The following is a 19,233-nucleotide window of genomic DNA, read 5'->3' on the forward strand; positions in this document are numbered from 1 at the left end:
TGAGGTCATGGAAGAGGACAGAGAACATTCACAATTGACCGGCGTGAGGACTAGCTACTAGTATGGCACTTATTCGCACATGCTTAACACTTAGCATGAGTTGGACCAGTAGTCAACAAACCCTTCCTAACGCAGCTCTGAGCACACTCGCCTCAACCCGCGAGGCCCTTTCCGTCAAGAAATTGCCAGTATATTCCATCTCCTTCATTGACTTCCACGCACCGACTCGACATGATCATGGCCCTCCTTTTGCTGATCCTCAATGATGTGCATGCCAATGACTCGAGCAGTTTCAACGCGCGTACACTTGTAGTTCTTGAACTTCTGGGCTGCAACCTTCTCCTCAAACATCTCGTCGATCTCTTCAAGAGTCCGGTCCTTGGTCTCGGGGACAAAGAAGAACACAAAGACGAGAATGATAACATTCGAAACGGCCCAAATGTATCCATACTTGCCGCCCTACGAATAAAAGTCAGCCATTTGGACCTGCGCAATCTTTTCTTTGGAGTTCACTTACCCAGTTCAATTCCAATGGATTCAAGAAGTACGGCGCGGTATATGAGGCGACCCAGTTCCAAGCGAATGAGACGCCGATCGACAGACCCAAGGTATAACCACGTAGGCGCTGAGTCGGAATCTCACCGGCGCACAGGTAGAGATAGGGTGCGATACACATATTGTAGAAGAAGAGGTAGATGATCGTGAAGGTGACGAGCACTCTCCCTCCAGTGGCGCTTGTCGACTTGTACTGACAGACCGTTGCCACGATGAGCATAGCGGCTGCCTGGGTGGCAAAACCGATCATCAAGATTGTTCGTCGTCCGATCCTTGTGATCAACCACATCGAGAAGATTGTGGCAGCCAGACCGGCAGCAGTCATGCCAACACTTTCTGCAAAGGCGTTGGTTTGACCGGCAATAGCAAAGAAGTAAGTTCCGTAGACGAGGATGAAGACGGCACCTGAGCCGGTGAGACAGCTCATCAGGGCCACTGAGAGCAGCGTGCGGCGAAGGTTGGTTTTCCGGAAGCAATCCAGGATCGCAACGCCTTGGGTCATTGTTTGCTCCATTTCAAACGCAGATTTGATCTCTTGTAGCTCGGCCTCGAGGATTTGTGGCGGTGTATCCTTGTGACGGAGTTTGCTCAACGCCCTTTTTGCCTTTTCTGGCTTGTTGTGTTCGACGAGCCATCTCGGAGTCTCTGGGATGAAGGGCAAGGCGACCGTGATGAAGACCGGGGAGATGAAGAAAATGCCAAGCGGGATTATGTAGGCGTTGGAGTTCATAATGGTGAAAGTGTAGTTGTCGACAATCGAGCCGATGAGTAGGCCTATGCTGACAAGCACGTTGAAAGCCCCCAGGAGTGACCCTCGCTGCGCCGCAGGAGCGCATTCGTGAATGTACAACTGTGGGAGCACGTCGAGAATCCCAACCGAGATACCAATGATGATCCGCCCTGCATACAGAGTGGCCAGGTTGTTCGCAACCATCATGAGTATGACGCCCAAGTGGTTGATATTGCAGCCGATGAATAACATCCATTTCCTGCTCAGGACTTTGCCGGAGGGACCGATAGCTAAGCAGGCGACAAAAGCACCAACCAACATCAGTGAGCTGATGAGCTGTTGCACGGTTGGGTCGATTCCCCAGCCGAAGGTCGCGCCCTCTTGAGGAAAGCCGAACTTCATAAGGAAACCAGGCATGGCCTGGAAGCCTGCGATGGCCCCAAGATCGAGCCCTTTGTCTTGTCAGAAGGCATCGAGAAAGGCAATAGCAGGCAGGACTCACCGAGTTGGAAGCCGCCAATACAAGTTATCCCACAGTAGAGGAATGACCGATAGTGGCGGAAGAATTTGTCCTTGAGCGGCACAGATTCTTGTGGGTTCGCCTCGTCTGCCATGGTGACTGTGGTAGTTTCTTCAGCCTTGGACATTGCGTGATGCAGTGGTCTGACTGATGTGAAGATATTTCAAGGTGTAGATTCGAGCCAGGATCCTCTTGCTATAATATCCTTATGCCCTGAAGATATTGCTCGGACAGCAAGTGGCAAAGGCTTGGGGTAAACTGCCCCTCTGGGGTATAGGCGTCTTGTCGACTGGACAGATGCAGGAGAATTTAGACGATGATTGGACCACCAGACTTCAATACACGACCAGTTTGTGCAGGTATGGCCGAGTATGGGAGTGGATTGTCCTGTCGAGGCTCTGGCTTCTGGCCAAAAAGTCGTCACCTGGAACAAACTCCGCCTTGGAACCCCGCGCTAGGCCTTCCCCATGGGACACTAGATTGCTGGTCTCGAGAATGTGGCTGCCGCTGAACACCGCGGTAGGACTCCGATAAAGCAAGGCTCATCGGATTGTGGCCTTCGACACTCCGCCGCGTGGCAGGAATCCCAAGATGGGTTTGATTGACAATTAGCCAGATCTGAAATTCTGCAAGGTAATTCGGATCCTGTGCGTTCGGCTTGACTCCGACGTTGACGGAGTGGGGCTCCGCCAGCCTCTCGACCACGCCGGTGTCGTGTTGAGCTTCTGGCTAGTCCCAACAAGGAACAAGAAGCAGCCAGACACCCCAGATGCTCTCGAGTATGTCTCTACTCTCACGTGAACACGGCTGCGGAGCTTGGGTCCCTTGGCAAGTGGAAGTATCAGAGGTATGGCAATGAGAGCACGAGTATAGCCTAGCTTAGTATCATCAGGAGAGATCAGTCCTAATCAGTGTACTGCAATCGCTGATGCACCCTGATCCGACTCAACCAGATTGATCGCACTGGCCCAGACCACGTGATCTAGCCTTGCATTTCGTAAGGCTTCGTTCTCCGCATGGTGAATGGTTCTAGACGTAGAAAGACGCATGTCTCTCCCTGCTCGGTGATCCAGCTTTCCTTCCCTTCCTGGTCCTGCGCCTAAGCGATCATAAGGCGTTTTGTAACAAGGCGCTATTAATCTCCTCAATACGGAGTAGCTTAAGTAATTATAAAACCCAAGTTTAGAATTTATAAGCAAAAATAAAATTCAAGTCGACTGGGAGTTAGGCAATGCCGGAGGCTATACGGTGCACTCCTCGTTAAAAGCCTAGTCGTCGTTGACTTTACGACTCACGAGGAAGAGAGGACCGTAGAGAATAAATCACAAGCATTCAAGGACTGGTGTGGCGCGTCAGCACTGCTGACCAGGCCGGGACAGTCATGACATGAGTTCGAAACATTCGGAGCGTTATGAATGTCTTGAATTTGAAGGTCGTCGACTATTCCTTCAACTAATTTGTAACTCAGTATTTTGGTGTCCGGCCATAATATAAATAAATGCACGCAATTAATGCAGCTTTGTATGGAAGTTGATGCGTGGCCAATAGGGACAGTACTCGTGGACGAGGAGGTGGAACGCTAAAGCCGAGCGCTAAGGCTCTTTATACCTAGATGAATTTGAGGTTGTACCACAAGCACCTTGAGATCAGTGGAAGACGAAAGCCGCGAAGAGTCCATCGAACGTGCCTGACCAGCAGGACGCGAAGCTCGATGGGGTCAGACGGCTCGTCACGCATCTGAGCGAGACGCCTTTCTCGACAACAGACCGAGCCTCAAAGAGATCAATGCTCAAAATGACGAACTATGTGAAGAAGTTCTTTGGTGCGATCATGCCCTGTCGATGTGCCTGCCCGGCATCGGCTCCGCGAGTGCTGCCCGCCACGCAGGCGCACTGAAGGAGTCAGCGAAGTACTGCGTCTCGTGCACTACCAACTCGCTAGCAAATTCCATGATGGAAAATGAGTAAGTTGGCACGTCGTCGTAGGTGATGATACACTCGCTCACCCACAGATTGCCGTTGCCTGAGATCCGTTGCACCGTGAAGTGCCGCTCTGCTGGGTGGCCGCCACGTTGCGCAGCAATCGTCGTGCGACCACGGAATCGCTCGCCTGATTGGGGATAGTCGAGAATCGCGTCCAAGGCGTAGATGACGTGTTCGGCTTCTGTATCACCTTCTTCCGATGCCCGCCAATGTTCCTCGATTGCTGTCCTGGTCGAGTTCATCGCGCCCGTCCGGTTCTGCATGCAGCGACAGCGGCCGGCACGACTGTGCTTCCACTGGCGCGTGCGGAATCAAGGGGTGACAACACTGACGTAACTTTCCCTGTAGCAGCAAGTGGCGCAGCTGTCTTCGTGTGCGGTGGATAGGGTACACCGATTTTGTTAGACACCGTACTGTTGGAATTGGCGGATTATGGAGAGGAATATCGTGGGGAAAGTACTGAGTATTCCTCTAAAAAGCGTTTGGATTGATTTTGCCCTGCGGATATCGTGTTGATTATCTCCCCGCAGACAATTTGAGAAGACTAGATAAAAGCACGTGAGAGAGGGGTAGCATCCAGAGTCGTTCTTGTCGCTAAGTCGTGCTTCGGCGGTCTCCGCGATCGCCTCGTATCTGTCCGAAGCAAACGGCGAAATGTTTTGTGCTTTGGAACCCTCTGCTGTTGATTCTTTGGCTTGGAACTTAGGGAAAATCTCCTAACTTACAAATATCTACTGGACTTGGCCCAATTATCAAAGCTCATTCCGTCCAGCTGGCATCGATACAATACCTGTTTTAGTGCTCGAGATCAAGTCGACTCTCCCAGACTGTCGACGCAGCAGATCACCTACCACGATGGAAGTCAATATTGTACCACAGATCATTTCTGACGCTGCTGTGGACAAGGGCGAATCTCCACCTGCAGCCAGCTCAGACGTGGCTACGATACCTGTGCCTGCGACCCTCATAGACACTACCTTCTCGTCATCTACGAGCCTCGCGACTTCAGTGTTAGGGGCTAAGATTGTCTCCTTCTCCGACGAATGGTTTGCCTCTGCAGAGAATCTGCTCACAGTAGGCCCTCCAATTCGCAGGCCGGGAGTTTTCGTGCACTCAGGAGCATGGTATGATGGTTGGGAGACAAGAAGACATAATCCTAAAGAGTATGATTGGGTGGTGATAAAGCTGGGCTGCGTTGGAGTAATAGATGCCGTGGAAGTGGACACGGCTTACTTCAATGGCAATGAGGCACCATATGCAGGCTTAGATGGTTGCTTCGTGACATCTGAACAAGAGGAGGGCAGTGGTGTCGACAAAGAGGATTTCGCTGGATGGACGGAGGTGCTCCCTCCTTCCAAATGTGGACCTAGCCAGCGGCAGGCTTGGAAGGTCTATGGGCCAGGAGTGACCGGGAAGCAGTTCACTCACCTGAGGTTAAAACAATATCCAGACGGCGGCATTGCCCGGTTGAGAGTGTATGGGAAAGTCGTGCCCCCACCATTACCGACAAGTGCAGCCATGGGCGAAAGACCAGTGGAAGATCTTGCCAGTGCATTGAACGGCGGTGTCGCGATCGAGTGTTCCGACCAGCATTTTGGCGGCAAGTCGTATCTGCTCCTACCAGGTCGGGGAAAAGACATGGGTGATGGTTGGGAGACAAAGCGCAGCAGGACGAAAGGACACGTCGACTGGGTGATTGCCAGGTTGGGATTGAAGGGCAAAAAGATTGAGAAGGTGGTGGTTGACACCAAAGACTTCCGTGGAAATTTCCCTAGGGCAGTCAAGGTGGAAGGTTGGTCAATGGAAGTTGCTAAAGCAGCTTTAGGGACGGAGCCCGAGCCAAAGGCTGACGATGCCGGATGGGTGCCGTTGACTAAGGGTGAACAGCCTTGTAGAGCTGATATCGAGCATATCTTCGAAGGAGGAGACCTCGTCGCCACCGACGCCCCAGATGGCCATGTCTGGACGCATGCCAAGATGACGATTATCCCAGATGGCGGCGTGAAGAGGTTACGAATCTTTGGGAGAAGAGCATAGGAGGAGTGGTTCCATCTTCCCGAAACCATACTCGCACGAGATCGACTTCGTTGGACACCAAGTTATACTACCTAGGTAGGTAGTAGCTGGTCTCAACGACGATACCTACCAGGTAGGTGCCAGGTACCTTAGGTTAGGTGCCCTCGGTGCCTAGTAGCCGCGGTACAGTACCTAGCTAAGATGGCTTGGTTAAGGAAGACTGGTGGGTGGCTACAGGGATTTTCTAGCCTGACCTTCTGAAGAAAGTCAAGCCAGTCGTGGCCAGTCAAGAGTCGAGTCTCGAACTCGATGGTCGTGCCAAGACCGATTTCGGCCGGTCAAGTGGCACTTGTGAACTTCTCCGCAAAAAATTGCTTGCACTCTTCCCATTGTCTCTGCTCTCTCGCTTCCGCCCGCGATCTTCTAGATTGACTGCGGAATTGCACACACCACCACACCCAGGGTGGCGTTGACTCATAATTCCTTATTCCTCATTCCTCCATTTCTCACCCACTTCCCCTCTCCAGTTGACCAGTCTCTATACTCACACCTCCGCCAAAAACCATGGCGACGAAAATGATGCCCATGAGGCCTGGCTCCAGTGCCATTCGCTCCATCTCCAAACGAAGACCCTCGTGCTCACAACCTTTCTCCTCCACCGCTTCGGCGGCAGCTCTTTCGCCTTACCGAAAATCCCAAAAGTCTACTACGGAGCAGACGAGAAGACCTGCTACCACTGCTGCAGCCCAATCACAGTATGTCAAGCGGGAAGAAAACATTCAAACTCGAGCTAACAGTCACCCAGATCAGCTCGACCACTCCCTAGTCCTGCCTTTAACAATGACTTCCGACGAAACGAACCCTCGCCTTTGGTCAATCGACAACAACCGGAGCTCGATGACTCTTTCGTTGGCCTCAGCGGCGGGCAGATCTTCCACGAGATGATGCTCCGGTTAGGCGTCAAGCACATTTTTGGCTACCCTGGTGGTGCTATTCTCCCAGTCTTCGATGCCATCTACAATTCGAAACATTTCGATTTCATCCTCCCTAAACATGAACAAGGTGCAGGACATATGGCAGAGGGTTACGCAAGAGCTTCTGGGAAACCCGGTGTCGTTCTTGTGACTTCTGGTCCTGGTGCGACCAATGTCATTACACCTATGCAAGATGCCTTGTCGGATGGCACACCCATGGTCGTGTTTTGCGGCCAGGTACCCACAACCAAAATTGGCACGGATGCTTTCCAGGAAGCTGACGTTGTCGGCATCTCAAGAGCTTGCACAAAGTGGAATGTCATGGTCAAGAATGTGGCCGAGCTGCCAAAGAGGATAAAGGAAGCTTTTGAGATCGCCACTTCAGGACGGCCTGGTCCTGTCCTTGTTGATCTGCCCAGCGACGTGACTGGTGGCATCCTGAGGAGACCCATTCCGATGCAGTCCACCCTTCCAGCACATCCTTCGGCCGCAACCTTGGCTGCCAGAGAATTATCCAAAAGACGTTTGGACGGCACCATCTCCCGCGTGGCCGATCTTGTTAATGTGTCGAAGAAGCCTGTCATCTACGCAGGTGCGGGTATTCTGGGCAGTCCCGAGGGTCCGAAGCTCCTGAAGGAGTTGTCCGATAAAGCTGCGATACCAGTCACGACGACTTTGCAAGGTCTTGGTGGTTACGATGAACTCGATCCCAAGTCCTTACATATGCTTGGCATGCACGGCTCTGCGTACGCCAACATGGCTATGCAGGAGGCCGACCTGGTAATTGCATTGGGTGCTCGATTCGACGACCGTGTAACGGGCCTTATTGCTAAGTTCGCGCCTCAGGCCAAGGCCGCCGCAGCTGAAAACCGTGGTGGTATTGTGCACTTTGAAATTATGCCGAAGAACATCAACAAAGTTGTACAGGCTACCGAAGCCGTAGAGGGAGATGTGACGGCCAATCTAGCGGAGCTCATCCCCAAGGTCAAGGCTGTTAATGACCGACCTGAATGGTTCGCGCAGATCAGTGACTGGAAGAAGAGGTTCCCAATGAACTCCTTTGAGCGGGGAACACCTGATGGGTTGATCAAGCCCCAGGAATTGATCGAAAAGCTTTCAGATCTGACAGCCAACATGAAGGAGCAAACCATCATTGCAACTGGTGTTGGCCAACATCAAATGTGGGCTGCTCAGCACTTCCGATGGCGACATCCTCGAACTATGGTCACCTCTGGCGGCTTGGGCACGATGGGATTCGGCCTTCCCGCTGCCATTGGTGCCAAAGTCGCTAGACCAGACTGCCTTGTCGTGGATATTGATGGAGACGCGTCGTTTAACATGACCTTGACCGAGTTGAGCACAGCCAATCAGTTCAATATTGGTGTGAAGGTCATCGTTCTGAACAACGAGGAACAGGGCATGGTCACGCAGTGGCAGAGTCTGTTCTACGAGGATCGATTCGCCCATACTCACCAAAAGAACCCTGATTTTGTCAAACTTGCGGAGGCCATGGGCGTACAGGCACGAAGATGCATCAAGCCTGCCGATGTCGAAGAGAGTTTACAGTGGTTGATTAGTGGTAGTGGCGATGGGCCGGCTCTTCTGGAAGTCGTTACCGACAAGAAGGTGCCTGTCTTGCCCATGGTGCCCGGTGGTAAGGCTTTGCACGAGTTCTTGGTGTACGATGAAGGTATGCGTTTAACCCAACAATTGACCTTGCGCCTGTACTGACATTTCTGGCAGCCAAAGAGAAGCAGCGACGAGCTGTCATGAAGCAAAGGACCGGCCATTGACCATGACAAACACCATGCTTTCTTTTCTAATACCCCGAATTAGGAGGACGATTTGTATAGGCGACGTACGCATTCACGATAATTCAAAAGCTTCGGCAAGGAATTTGAGCTTAGTCTAGCTAGGCCTTTGCCGTGATCCGGTTTTGGAAAGCAAAAGTGTGCAAAAGTTTCAGGCGGTGTGCATGAGAAGTTGTTATATGCGGGAGTTTCTGCACTTCCTTCATTTCAGGTCGGTCGAGATTATAGCTGGTCAATCAAGCTGAATCAAAGCATTTTACTCTCGAACCAAGACACGAGTTCTGTCCCTTCGCCTTGATTTCTCCTTCAGATCAGTGCTGTGCTGTGCTGTGCTGTGCTGTGCCATGCTGTTCGTCGACAGTTTGGAGAGCCATACGCAGCTATCCAGCTCCAGTGATCGCACTTCTTGATATCAGCAGCTATCACACACAGAGACCTGCCCTCAGAATGGACAGGAATGTCGTGGTCTCGGGATTCTTTTCTTCATGAAAATGCCATGTTTGCGTGGTCAAAGACGCGCATGACTGAATCTATGTCTATCTATACTCATGAGTCTCGTTGCTCGTCATTGACCTTTGCAATCCGCTCAATTCTATCAAGCGGCGGATCTGCCCAGTCCGTTTTATCTTCAGACTTCACGTGGTATCCAAACTCAGGTCAACATTCTCCTGAGGACTGAAACCTCATCCTTTTGAGAGACACCTGATGCACCCCCAACCACCCAGACACGTGCCAGATTCCCGAAAAACGAGCAATTCCATTCCATCATCGATAAGACTACTCCGTACGTCGCAGAGGATTTCTCAAACGCCGACCTGACCACCCTTGGCCTCGTGCTTCTCATTTTCCCTAGCCTCCCTCTTCCTCCTCTTTTTCTGGTCCACGGCCCGTCGCCATCCCTCTCCCCATACCGTCGTGGCCCAGAGACTAAAAGCACTCACGACCAAGAAACCGGCAGATATCGTGCTAAACCAACCCACGCCGATGGCTTCGATGGCCGGCAAACAGACGGCGCTCCCCGCGGCCGCAAAGACATAGCGGATCATATAGTTCCCCGCGACGACCTCGGAGCTCCGGCCTTTGGCCTGCATGACATCCAGACAATACGTGTTCAAGCTCGGAAAGGCAAACAATTGCGCGACACCCTGGACGAACATGGCGGCCACGGGCAACGGGACGCCGCCGACCTCCTTTTCGACGCTCCAGCCGTAGATCAGCATGCACGCCGGGATGACGCCTCCGACGAAAACATAGCAACTGCGCAGCCGATCTTCCGGCACGCGCCTGCCCTTCTTCCGAATCCACTTCTTGACAATGTGATCGGCCCACCTGCCTCCGAAAAAGGTGCCCAGCAGATACCCACAGCCCGGGGCGATGTAGAACAAGCCGCTCTGGATCGGACTCGTCAGGTGGAAGCGCGGGTTCAACACGTAGCGGATGGGCGTGAGGAGGCTGTACATGTTCCAGACGAGGCTGCTGCTCGCGACGCCCGCGACGATCAGGTTCGGGTACGAGAACAACAAGACGCCGACACGCAACGGGCTGACCCAGTGGGCGATCCTGCCCAGTCTGTCCTTGCGGGACAACTCGCGCAGCTCGTCGATTTTTTTGTCCGGGATCGTTTCGGGCAGGACAAAGACGACCAGCACGGCGGCCAGTCCGCCCAGCGCGGCTTGCAGCCAGAAGATGTCGCGCCAGCTGCGGAACGTGACGATGATGCCGCCGATGAACGGTCCAAACGCCGGGCCGATCAGCGTGCCGGACAGGAACCAGCCCAGGGCGGTGGCGCGCGCGGTCGGCGTGTAGATGTCGCCCAGACAACTGGTCCCGACGATCAGGAAGCTGGTGCCCTGATACGCGGTCAACATGCGAAAGATGAAGTACGAGGCGAGGTTCGGCGCGAGCGCGGTGCCGATGCTGAAGGCGAAGAACAACCACGCGGTCACGATGCAGATCCAGCGGCGGCCGTAGATCGTGGACAGTGGGCCCCAGAGGCACGGTGACAGGCCCATGAAGACGAGATACAGAGCGTTGGAGACGTTGATCACACTGCCGCTCGTGTGGTACGTGGTCGCGACTTCGGGGATGGCGGCGAGAATCGTCGTGCTGGAGATGGGCGCCAGAAAGCCGCATAGTGACAGGACACATGTGATGAGGAGTTTGCGTCGGGGTGTGAAGCGTTCGTACTGGGCGGCGTTGATCTCAATGTATGAGGACGTGTGACTGGGGATGGCGTGGATGTCGTGGTGTGAGGCGTGGGATCGGATGCGTGTTAGGTCGGCTGTTGGCCGGTCTTTGTCTCTGTTGTCGTCGTGTTGGGAGTCCTCGGCGGCACATGTGGGTGTTTTCTCCAGGTCGAGGGAGGAAGGGGGAGCGGCGGTGGCTCGTGATTGGACGGGCCGGATCTCGGTGTTCTGGGCTTCGACATTGTCGAGGTCGAGATGCAGTTCGCCTGTCATGTTGATGTCTTGAGTTGAAGTAGTCCTTGGGTGGTGTTCATGTCTCTCTCGAACGCCAAAAGGAAAGAGCGAGCAAATGATGTCAAGTCAAGTCAAGTCCGATCTGGTCAAGTCGATGCTGGAAGTCGGAGAAAGTTGACCTCAATCGGCTCGGCGTTGGAGTCGGAGGCGTGCAAAGAACGAGCGGGCATTCAGATAAACATATATCGATGTCGACACTGCAACGAGTGAAAAGGATGCAAAGAGAGAGACGGAAAAAATGACTCAAATGGAGGTTCAAGTTGCCTTCACCGTAACACATGCAAATAAATGATCAACACTTAACTGATTCAGGCCATGCTCCCAACTTGAACCCTTGAACGAAGCGTGTCATAGGGCATTTGCTTCCATGGGAATCTAGCAGAAAAGATACCTTACGGATACTCGAAAGGCTTCCGCCATTTATCGCCTGTCCGATCTCGGGCATTTTCCGTCCTGCAATTTCGAGATTTTCTGATTGGGTCGAAGGGTTGCCGAAATCCGACTTGTCCAATCATGAGGAGAGAATTGCCCTGACTTACCTAGGTACACTGAGCAGAAAGCTTTTCCTCCGCCCTGTGTCGACGGGAGAGAAGCGACGGTGCAGATGAGAGGCGGATGTGCCGTCGGCTCGGTATCTTCTGTCAAATTCCGAGAATGCGCTCTCTTGGTTTGATAGATAAGTACCTAGGAGAGTATATCCAGAGTCGTTATGGAATAATGGATGTCCTCGAGTGATGGATGAGATTCAGAAAAAGGCGTCGGCAAAAAGACAAGTCTTGGGCCTTGAACAACGTCATTTGAAGCGAGAGAGACTGGGCACGTGATGTCTATCCACGTGATGTCTATCCACGTGATGTCTATCCACGTGACGGGTATCTATCTCGCTAAGCTTACCGCTGATGAACAGACAAGGGAAGGCATCTCTATGGACAAGAAATGACCCTTTACAGCCTCGATCCAGCCTTCGCACTCTTCGCCTTGAGCACATCCTTCAACTGCCTTCTCAGGATCTTCCCGGTTGGACTCTTGGGGACAGCTTCAACAATATACAGCCCACCTCTGAGCTTCTTGTGGTTCGCGACTTTGCCGTTCAACCACTGATTGACCTCGTCCACGATGACCTTCTCTTCCTTGGCCTTTGCTTTTGATGTGACCGCAATGAACCCAACTGGAAGTTCAGTCGCTTGCTCTTCGACCCAGCGTCCAACCACACAAGCATCCTCGACATCCGGGTGTTCGAGCAGCTTACCTTCCAGCTCGCTCGGAATGACTTGCAGACCTTTGTACTTGATCATCTCTTTTATCCTATCGACGATGATAATGAACCCATCCTTGTCAATCAGTCCAATATCTCCTGTCCGGAACCACAGCTTCCCATCTTCGTCACTTGCAAACCCGCTCTGCGTCGCCTCTTCATTCCGGTAGTACCCCTTTGTCACATTCGGTCCACGGCACCACAGCTCGCCCTGCTTCGACGATCCGTCAGCTTCGCTCTCAACATCCTGCATCGTCACCGGATCCACGACTCTGAACTCCATACTCGGTGTGATATTGCCGACAGTGTGCCGTTTGTCGAGTCGATCTGCTGGGATGGCCGAACCTATCGGACTCGTCTCGGTCATACCCCACGCCTGCAGGCCTAGCACAGTAGTGCCGTACAATTTCTGAAATCTTGCTTCAACAGCTTCGCGTAGTTCTACACTCAGGGGTGCTGCGGCGCAGACAATTCTCTTCAGGCTACTCAGGTCGTACTTTTCGACCAGCGGATGTTTCGCCAGCAACAGCATCACCGGCGGCACGAGGCAGACGGATTCCGCGCGATATTTCTGAATACAGCTGAGGAACAATACGGGCTCGAAACGGCTCAGTATGACCGCTGTGTTGCCGACGAGCATGTTTGTGATGACGTAAGCCGTCAGGCCGTAGATGTGGCTGAATGGGAGGAATGTCACTGTCGTCAGGTTGCCCGTAACTTCCAGAGGCATATGCTCCTGCCATTGTTGCGCGTTGGAAACCATATTCTTGTGCGAGGTCATGACGCCCTTGGCTCGACCTGTCGTGCCCGACGAGAAGCACATGAAGCTCAGCCGTTCGTCGGCTTCGTCGGGCTCGATACTTACCAGCGGTGCAGGTGGGCATGAGCTGGCCAGTGATTCTGCAGTAGGATTGCCACGCATATCGCGATCGCCGTCCGCCTGGATGACGCGGACATTGGAGTTCCGTTTGACTGCCTTGTCCGCAATGTCCAGAAGGGAGGAATGGACGATAAGATACTTGGCTTCATTCGTTTCGAGCTGGCCTTGCAATTCCATAGACGTGTGTGCAGCGCTAACGGGGGACACGGTGGCGGCACAGCCCAGGATGGCATAACAGGTGATGGGATAGTCGATGCTATTTGGACTCATGAAGGCCACGACATCGCGAGGCTTGACTCCCAGCTCACGCAGCCCGTGAGCTAATGATCGAGTCCTTCGCTTGATCTCGCCATAGGTCCGGGTGGCCGATGTGTTCGCATCGATGTAGATCGGTTTGTCGTCCGGTGTTCGCTTAGGGTTCGAGAAGAGGTAGGTCAGTAAATCGGAATTGATGGGTTCAATTGGCGGATAGGAAGAACGGTAGATCTTTGAAGGCATGCTGGCCCGAATCAAGCTTGCAGAAGGTTGGCCAAAGCAGAAGCAAGGGTGAACGAGCACAGGACGGTGGTTATTGAGAATGAAGGCCCGCGGCGCCAGATGTGAGACAGCTCAAGTCTTTATGATACCCACACGTTCTAGCGTATCTAGTATCTAGTAAGAAGGATGTAACGCACGTAAGCAGGGATGTCCATCTGGTGGAGCTGGTAGCATTTTCCCTTCCGTCGCAGTTCATCAGCTGGATGTCAGCTCAATTTCGAATTTCGTGGCGCGGCATTGTAAAGGCTCGAACTGACACGGGAGCAGATACGAAGAGGCTTTAACATTCTGGCAGCCACCGTCGGTTCTGATGACCATGTTCGCATGACTTTGGCGAAGGCGCGGTCACGAACCTGGCTGAAGCTGAAAATTGAGATCTTGGATGGTGACGGTTGGCTCGTACGCGCCCTCTGTTCGTATTATATCACGTGTGTAGATGGCTCGGTAGAGATCGCCGCGGCCTATGATTAGTAAAGTCTAGTGTACGAGGTAGAAGGACGTGGCCTACAAGATAGCAAAGAGAAGAGTGTACCCAGAGAGTTCAAGTAGAAAATACAGGCCGCATTTTCTCGCGGTAATGGATGCCTTTGGAGGCAAGGAGGCCGGCGTGTTCATTCATCTGTAAGTAGTAGAATGAGATCCCGGAGTACCCTCGTCAGAAGAACCCATGGCATGTATGGTAGAGCTAGAGAGACTCTCCTTGTCAACGGCCTGCTCACTTTCAGCGCTCACATGAAGTCAACTGCTTCCATCTCTATGCTTACAGACCTGATGGGCCCTGTTCCCTTATCACACAATGCCCCTTATTTCCCAGCCTCGTGGTCTATCTCCAGAAACTCTGTAAGAGTCTGAAATAGGTGATCTCGACTGCTTTGGCACGTGATGGTGTTGTTGATAAAACAATGTAGCAAACACAAGCTTTGGCAAACCAGTTGTCGACAGACTGTGCTGACGACACCGCATTTGAACCATCATGTTGTTCAAAAGTGCGGTCTGCTTTGCGGCGCGACAGCCAATTCATGTCCATTCAGTAGCCCGCGATCAGAGGGAGAATGTTGCAATACCTCAGGACGCAGCGCGGACAATAGGCATAGATATTTCGACTCCTCTCCCTCTGTCTCTCCCCTCCTGCCCAGTAATCAAACAACATAACCACGTAGAACGGACAGAGAAACACACGATCTTTGTCATTGCACCTGTAAGCTTCCCATCCTGGGCATCTTCACCTTCTCTGACTGCCTGTTCTCGCGAGACCGACGACACCAACAAGCCTTCCCACATCCCAATTCCTTCATCTCACCATGTCATCCTCCGGTTCAAAGGAGCCAACATACCAGCCTCGCGTAGAGCGAGCGTCTGCACCCAGTCCGCCTGAAAGCAGACCTGCAAACACTCAAGCTGAGGCGGCAAGAGCTGGAAAAGATGCGGTACAGATCGAGAAGGTGAAATTACCAGATTCTGAGGTGGTAATAGATGTTTGCTTAGACATCAAGAGCGAGGCCAACGATCAATGATGAACCCTGGCTGGGCTTAGAGATAACGATGGCTTCCTGGAGCTTTTCTTCGCTAATATCGGGGAACTTCTTCAAATAATACTCCTTCTTGAAGGCTTCAGTCACAGCAGCAACCTTGTCTTGAGGCACCAGATGTACAGTACAGCCGCCCCAGCCAGCACCCGTAAGCCGGCTGCCATATGTCCCTGCTTTTCGCGCGATCGAGCAGATCTCATCGATTTCAGGACAAGAACATTCATACACGTCTTTGCAAGACACTTGGGTCTTGTTCATCAGATCACCAAGGTATTGAAGCTTCTCCCCATCGAGTTTGCCAGATCTCGTGAGTACGTCTCGAAATTGATGGACACGTTCAGCCTCCTGCAAGACATGTAACGCGCGCTGTCTGAGCTTGAAAGAATCGGCTCGGATCGGGAATTTGGACATATACTGCTTCTCCAGTTCTTCGACAGATACTCCCAGTAGCTTGGCGATGTCGTCCCTGGTATAGTTGTCCCTGTCGAGCTTTGTTTTGATGATTTCGATCACAGACTGTACTTGACTGTGCATGGACTCATTTCTGCGGCCTTCCTTTTTCATAATCTCCTCCTGAAAGTTGCGCAAGCAGAATCCCAGAGAGCTATCGTCCGGATTCAAGGCAATATCGTGTAGCTTTGCTAGCACTACGGTGGCGAGGGTGACTTCAACGACCCTCAGATTGTAGTGGATCGGAGCTGTGACTGCCTTATCGGATGTGACGAAGGATTGTGCGACTAAGAATGTGACTTCAGGATCCGAAACTGGCATGGGAACATGCTCTGCAGAAAAGCTCGGGAAGAAACTGCAATAGAGAAGATATCCCCTCTCGGAAAAGATAGATGCAGCTTGGTCCATGCCTCCGGAGAAGACGCCAACGGCACGCTCTGAGACGATGCAGAGATCCAACAAATCCTGCTTGGAGATCTCATAGTCGTTGGCGGCCATGATAGCCAAAGCGGAAGCACAGACAAAAGCAGCGCTGCTCGACAAACCACCGCCAGCAGGGACATTTCCATCAATCAGCAGTTCCATGCTGTTGGGTTTGAATGATTCACCCAGCTTTTGACGGAGATAGGGCAAGCTGCCTTTCAACCCGGCCAAGAAGTAATTACTCCAAGAATGGGTCTTCTTATCGACCTCGACCGTGCCGGAGCTGGGGATAGTGTATTCTCTGGGAGGGTATTTCGCTGAATTTATGTTGGCAATCTTGATGCTAGGTTCTGCGCTGTTGTTTTTGACCACGCGAGTCGCAATAAGCACGTCGACCGTCACCGCCATTGGCAAAACATCGTACAGCGAATAGTCGACATGTTCGCCAATAATGTTGACTCTGCCTGGACTCCGAGACACAAAGTCGGGCGTTTGGCTGTACTGACGCTGAAAAGATTTGATCAGATTATCGAATCGACGACGGAGGTCAACCGGCACTGCTTCATCCCCTGCTGCTCCCACGTACACGTCGGCCAAGCTGTCGACTCTTGGTACTAGTTTACTCATGTCGACTACCTAGCAGAAGGAATAATGCAAAGCCTGGCTACCAAAGGAACTTCGGCGACTAACAGATTGAGCCGTCAAATGGAAATCCCTTGCTTGGTCCCTTTGACTGCCGCTCGATATGGTTTGCTTTCGACTCCGAATTCAGGCTCTGCTATTTGTGTCAGATTCGATGACAATGCTGCAGAGCAATATTTAGCAACTCGACAAGAAGCTGCTACACAAATGATTGAGCAAGGACAAGTTTTGGATTTCCCTCAGTGTTACAGCAAGATGAACAGTATGTGGTATTGACGGTGGACTTATGTTGCTTCCGGACCGGAAAAACGTCATTGCCGAAGCTGCGTCATTTCGCGAGACTGTGGACTGTTCATCCTTCTGCATCTCCGGTCGGCATCTGTGATCGTCCCAACATCTCAAGACAAGCAAACATTATCTCTTTCCTTGCCTTGCTCATTGAAAGGCACTGGCCGACGGACATCTCATCCTGCCATGGAGTAGTTCCTCTCGGTGGAGCCTTGTCATCCTTGTTTCGTTCACGTGCACATTGCCGCCATCAAGACAAAACACCAGGCTGCATCTGTCGATCTTCCCACAATCCATACTCACAGCCTTGCACCTCTGGCCAGAAGATGGATTCGGAACGCTCAGAAAGCAGCGCAGACAACCTTCCGGTGGAGCAGTCGCCATCTAATACTCGAAATCCTGATGAATCGAATGCCGACACGCGACCTCCCACACTTTCTCGCACCTCCACATTCGGCAAGAAATGCTGGATATGCATGAGCGACGCCTCCGAAGACGACCCTAATAACCCTCCTATATGGCGTTCGCCGTGCAAATGCAGTCTAACCGCACACGAGTCTTGCCTGCTGGACTGGGTGGCTGACCTAGAACATCCTAAGAACAACAGCAAGCGAAAGAAGCCTCAGATTCAGTGTCCGCAATGCAAGAGTGAAATCAGGATCTCAAGACCAAAGAGCTATGTTGTGGATGGTTATCGGACAGTAGATCGCGCTCTGGGGAGAATGGTCTTGCCCGGTCTAGGAGTCGCCGCTCTGGGTACTTTCTACGCGGGCGCATGGATTCATGGGTTTCAATCAGTCTATGTGGTGTTCGGCCCGGAAGATGCTGCTCAAATCTTCGACCGCGCATCTAGGAAGCCCGGCTGGCTTTTCGCATATGCCCTCATCCCTATCAACCTCATATTCGCCCGAACTCATTACGCTGAATTCATTCTACCTGGGGGCACGTTGTTTCTTCTTTCTACGCAGCTCAGCGACAAGTTCGAACTCGACATGACAATATGGCCGCCTCGACCAAGTACTGTCTTCGCATGCCTACCCGCCGTGAAGACAATGTACAATTGGTGCTATCACAAAGCTTTCTGTGATCTGAATAAGAAGTGGCTGGAGGAGGTACGGCCTAGGCATGGGCAGCCAGCAGAGGAAGCGCAAGAAGATGGAGCAGACGCAGCGCAGGCACAAGCGATACCCGGTGCTGGCGACGAAGGTCCCCTGCAAGACATGGAAGAAGGGGAGCTAGAACCAGGAGTCGTTCTCGAAGTTCAACTCGGACAAGATATCGACGATCAACCAGAAGGCCATGTTCATCAAATCCTAGGAGAGCGCGGAGACCAATGGATTGATGGCACATCCTCAATCATGCAAACAATTATTGGAGCATTGGCATTTCCAGCCGTGGCAGCAGGCATGGGTCAGTTGCTGAGTTATGCGCTACCCTCCTCATGGCTTAGCAATGCCAACTACATGAATGGCCGGCCAGGGCTACTGCGATCCAAATGGGGTAGAAGCGTCGTGGGAGGTTGCCTGTTCGTTGTGCTTAAAGACGCTTTGATTCTGTACTGCAGATGGAAGTTGGCACAGACCCACCGCTTGAGAAGGATCATGAACTACGACAAGAAGACACAGAAATATTCCGTCTGATGAATTGAAACCGAACAACGACTAGCCAGACTTGGACGGAAAGAAGACTCCGACGAGCTTAATCCTCATGATAAAGCAGAAGACAAATGCCTTCCCCTCAGTGATAGATACCCAGCAATGACGACCTGCCGCAAGCGCTTTGTGTCTCGCTTCTTCAATACGTCGTTTCTGCCCGAGGTTGATGCTGAACATCAATCGCGCACAAATTCCACCAGGCATGAGGGCTAGCCAGGCCACACCTCGCCTGAAATTCCTGTATAATCCACGTACCGTCTGGAGAGCCTCTGGAAGACGTCTGGAATTAGTAGACAAATATTGCCGGGGCGGCCGGAGCCATCTTCAGGAGCTGTGGTCTGAGCGTAGACAACGGTGGGACGATACCCTTATTTTCGTTAACAAACCAATGCAGTTTGGCAGCCTTGCGAAGCTTGCCAAGCCCTTCCTCAGCCTCGCGTCGCCAAACCTTCTTTCTATACTTTTTTGAACCTCAATTAGACCTTCGATCTTCTTATTCCCCTGCC

General features: G+C 52.4%; 8 protein-coding genes across 8 annotated transcripts; 3 read left to right on the plus strand and 5 right to left on the minus strand.

Moving 5' to 3' along the window:
* Positions 1–44: 44 nt before the first annotated feature.
* PV05_08996 (uncharacterized protein) lies at positions 45–1,899 on the minus strand (the record flags this gene model as incomplete). The annotated part of the gene is made up of 3 exons (XM_013458551.1): positions 45–459; positions 518–1,737; positions 1,788–1,899. 3 exons carry the CDS (start codon positions 1,897–1,899, stop codon positions 205–207), a joined length of 1,587 nt encoding a protein of 528 aa, XP_013314005.1. The 3' UTR covers positions 45–204.
* Positions 1,900–3,224: 1,325 nt separating this feature from the next.
* PV05_08997 (uncharacterized protein) lies at positions 3,225–4,249 on the minus strand. Its single transcript, XM_013458552.1, has one exon. The coding sequence runs from the start codon at positions 4,048–4,050 to the stop codon at positions 3,634–3,636; it is 417 nt and encodes a 138-aa protein (XP_013314006.1). The 5' UTR covers positions 4,051–4,249; the 3' UTR covers positions 3,225–3,633.
* A 138-nt stretch (positions 4,250–4,387) lies between these two features.
* PV05_08998 (allantoicase) lies at positions 4,388–6,219 on the plus strand. The gene has a single exon (XM_013458553.1). It carries the CDS (start codon positions 4,643–4,645, stop codon positions 5,822–5,824), a length of 1,182 nt encoding a protein of 393 aa, XP_013314007.1. The 5' UTR covers positions 4,388–4,642; the 3' UTR covers positions 5,825–6,219.
* Positions 6,202–8,863, plus strand: PV05_08999 (acetolactate synthase, large subunit, biosynthetic type). Its single transcript, XM_013458554.1, has 3 exons — positions 6,202–6,558; positions 6,609–8,467; positions 8,521–8,863. The coding sequence occupies exons 1-3, from the start codon at positions 6,368–6,370 to the stop codon at positions 8,568–8,570; spliced, it is 2,100 nt and encodes a 699-aa protein (XP_013314008.1). The 5' UTR covers positions 6,202–6,367; the 3' UTR covers positions 8,571–8,863.
* A 188-nt stretch (positions 8,864–9,051) lies between these two features.
* PV05_09000 (uncharacterized protein) lies at positions 9,052–11,436 on the minus strand. The gene has a single exon (XM_013458555.1). It carries the CDS (start codon positions 11,045–11,047, stop codon positions 9,392–9,394), a length of 1,656 nt encoding a protein of 551 aa, XP_013314009.1. The 5' UTR covers positions 11,048–11,436; the 3' UTR covers positions 9,052–9,391.
* A 576-nt stretch (positions 11,437–12,012) lies between these two features.
* On the minus strand, positions 12,013–13,701 carry PV05_09001 (uncharacterized protein; the record flags this gene model as incomplete). The annotated part of the gene is made up of 1 exon (XM_013458556.1): positions 12,013–13,701. One exon carries the CDS (start codon positions 13,699–13,701, stop codon positions 12,013–12,015), a length of 1,689 nt encoding a protein of 562 aa, XP_013314010.1.
* Positions 13,702–15,221: 1,520 nt separating this feature from the next.
* PV05_09002 (galactokinase) lies at positions 15,222–16,769 on the minus strand (the record flags this gene model as incomplete). The annotated part of the gene is made up of 1 exon (XM_013458557.1): positions 15,222–16,769. One exon carries the CDS (start codon positions 16,767–16,769, stop codon positions 15,222–15,224), a length of 1,548 nt encoding a protein of 515 aa, XP_013314011.1.
* Positions 16,770–17,155: 386 nt separating this feature from the next.
* On the plus strand, positions 17,156–19,110 carry PV05_09003 (uncharacterized protein). The gene has a single exon (XM_013458558.1). The coding sequence runs from the start codon at positions 17,399–17,401 to the stop codon at positions 18,710–18,712; it is 1,314 nt and encodes a 437-aa protein (XP_013314012.1). The 5' UTR covers positions 17,156–17,398; the 3' UTR covers positions 18,713–19,110.
* The last annotated feature ends 123 nt before the right edge of the window (positions 19,111–19,233 follow it).

The sequence above is a fragment of the Exophiala xenobiotica genome (assembly GCF_000835505.1).
Source record: "Exophiala xenobiotica strain CBS 118157 unplaced genomic scaffold supercont1.5, whole genome shotgun sequence".
In the NCBI taxonomy this organism is placed as follows: Eukaryota; Fungi; Ascomycota; class Eurotiomycetes; order Chaetothyriales; family Herpotrichiellaceae; genus Exophiala; species Exophiala xenobiotica.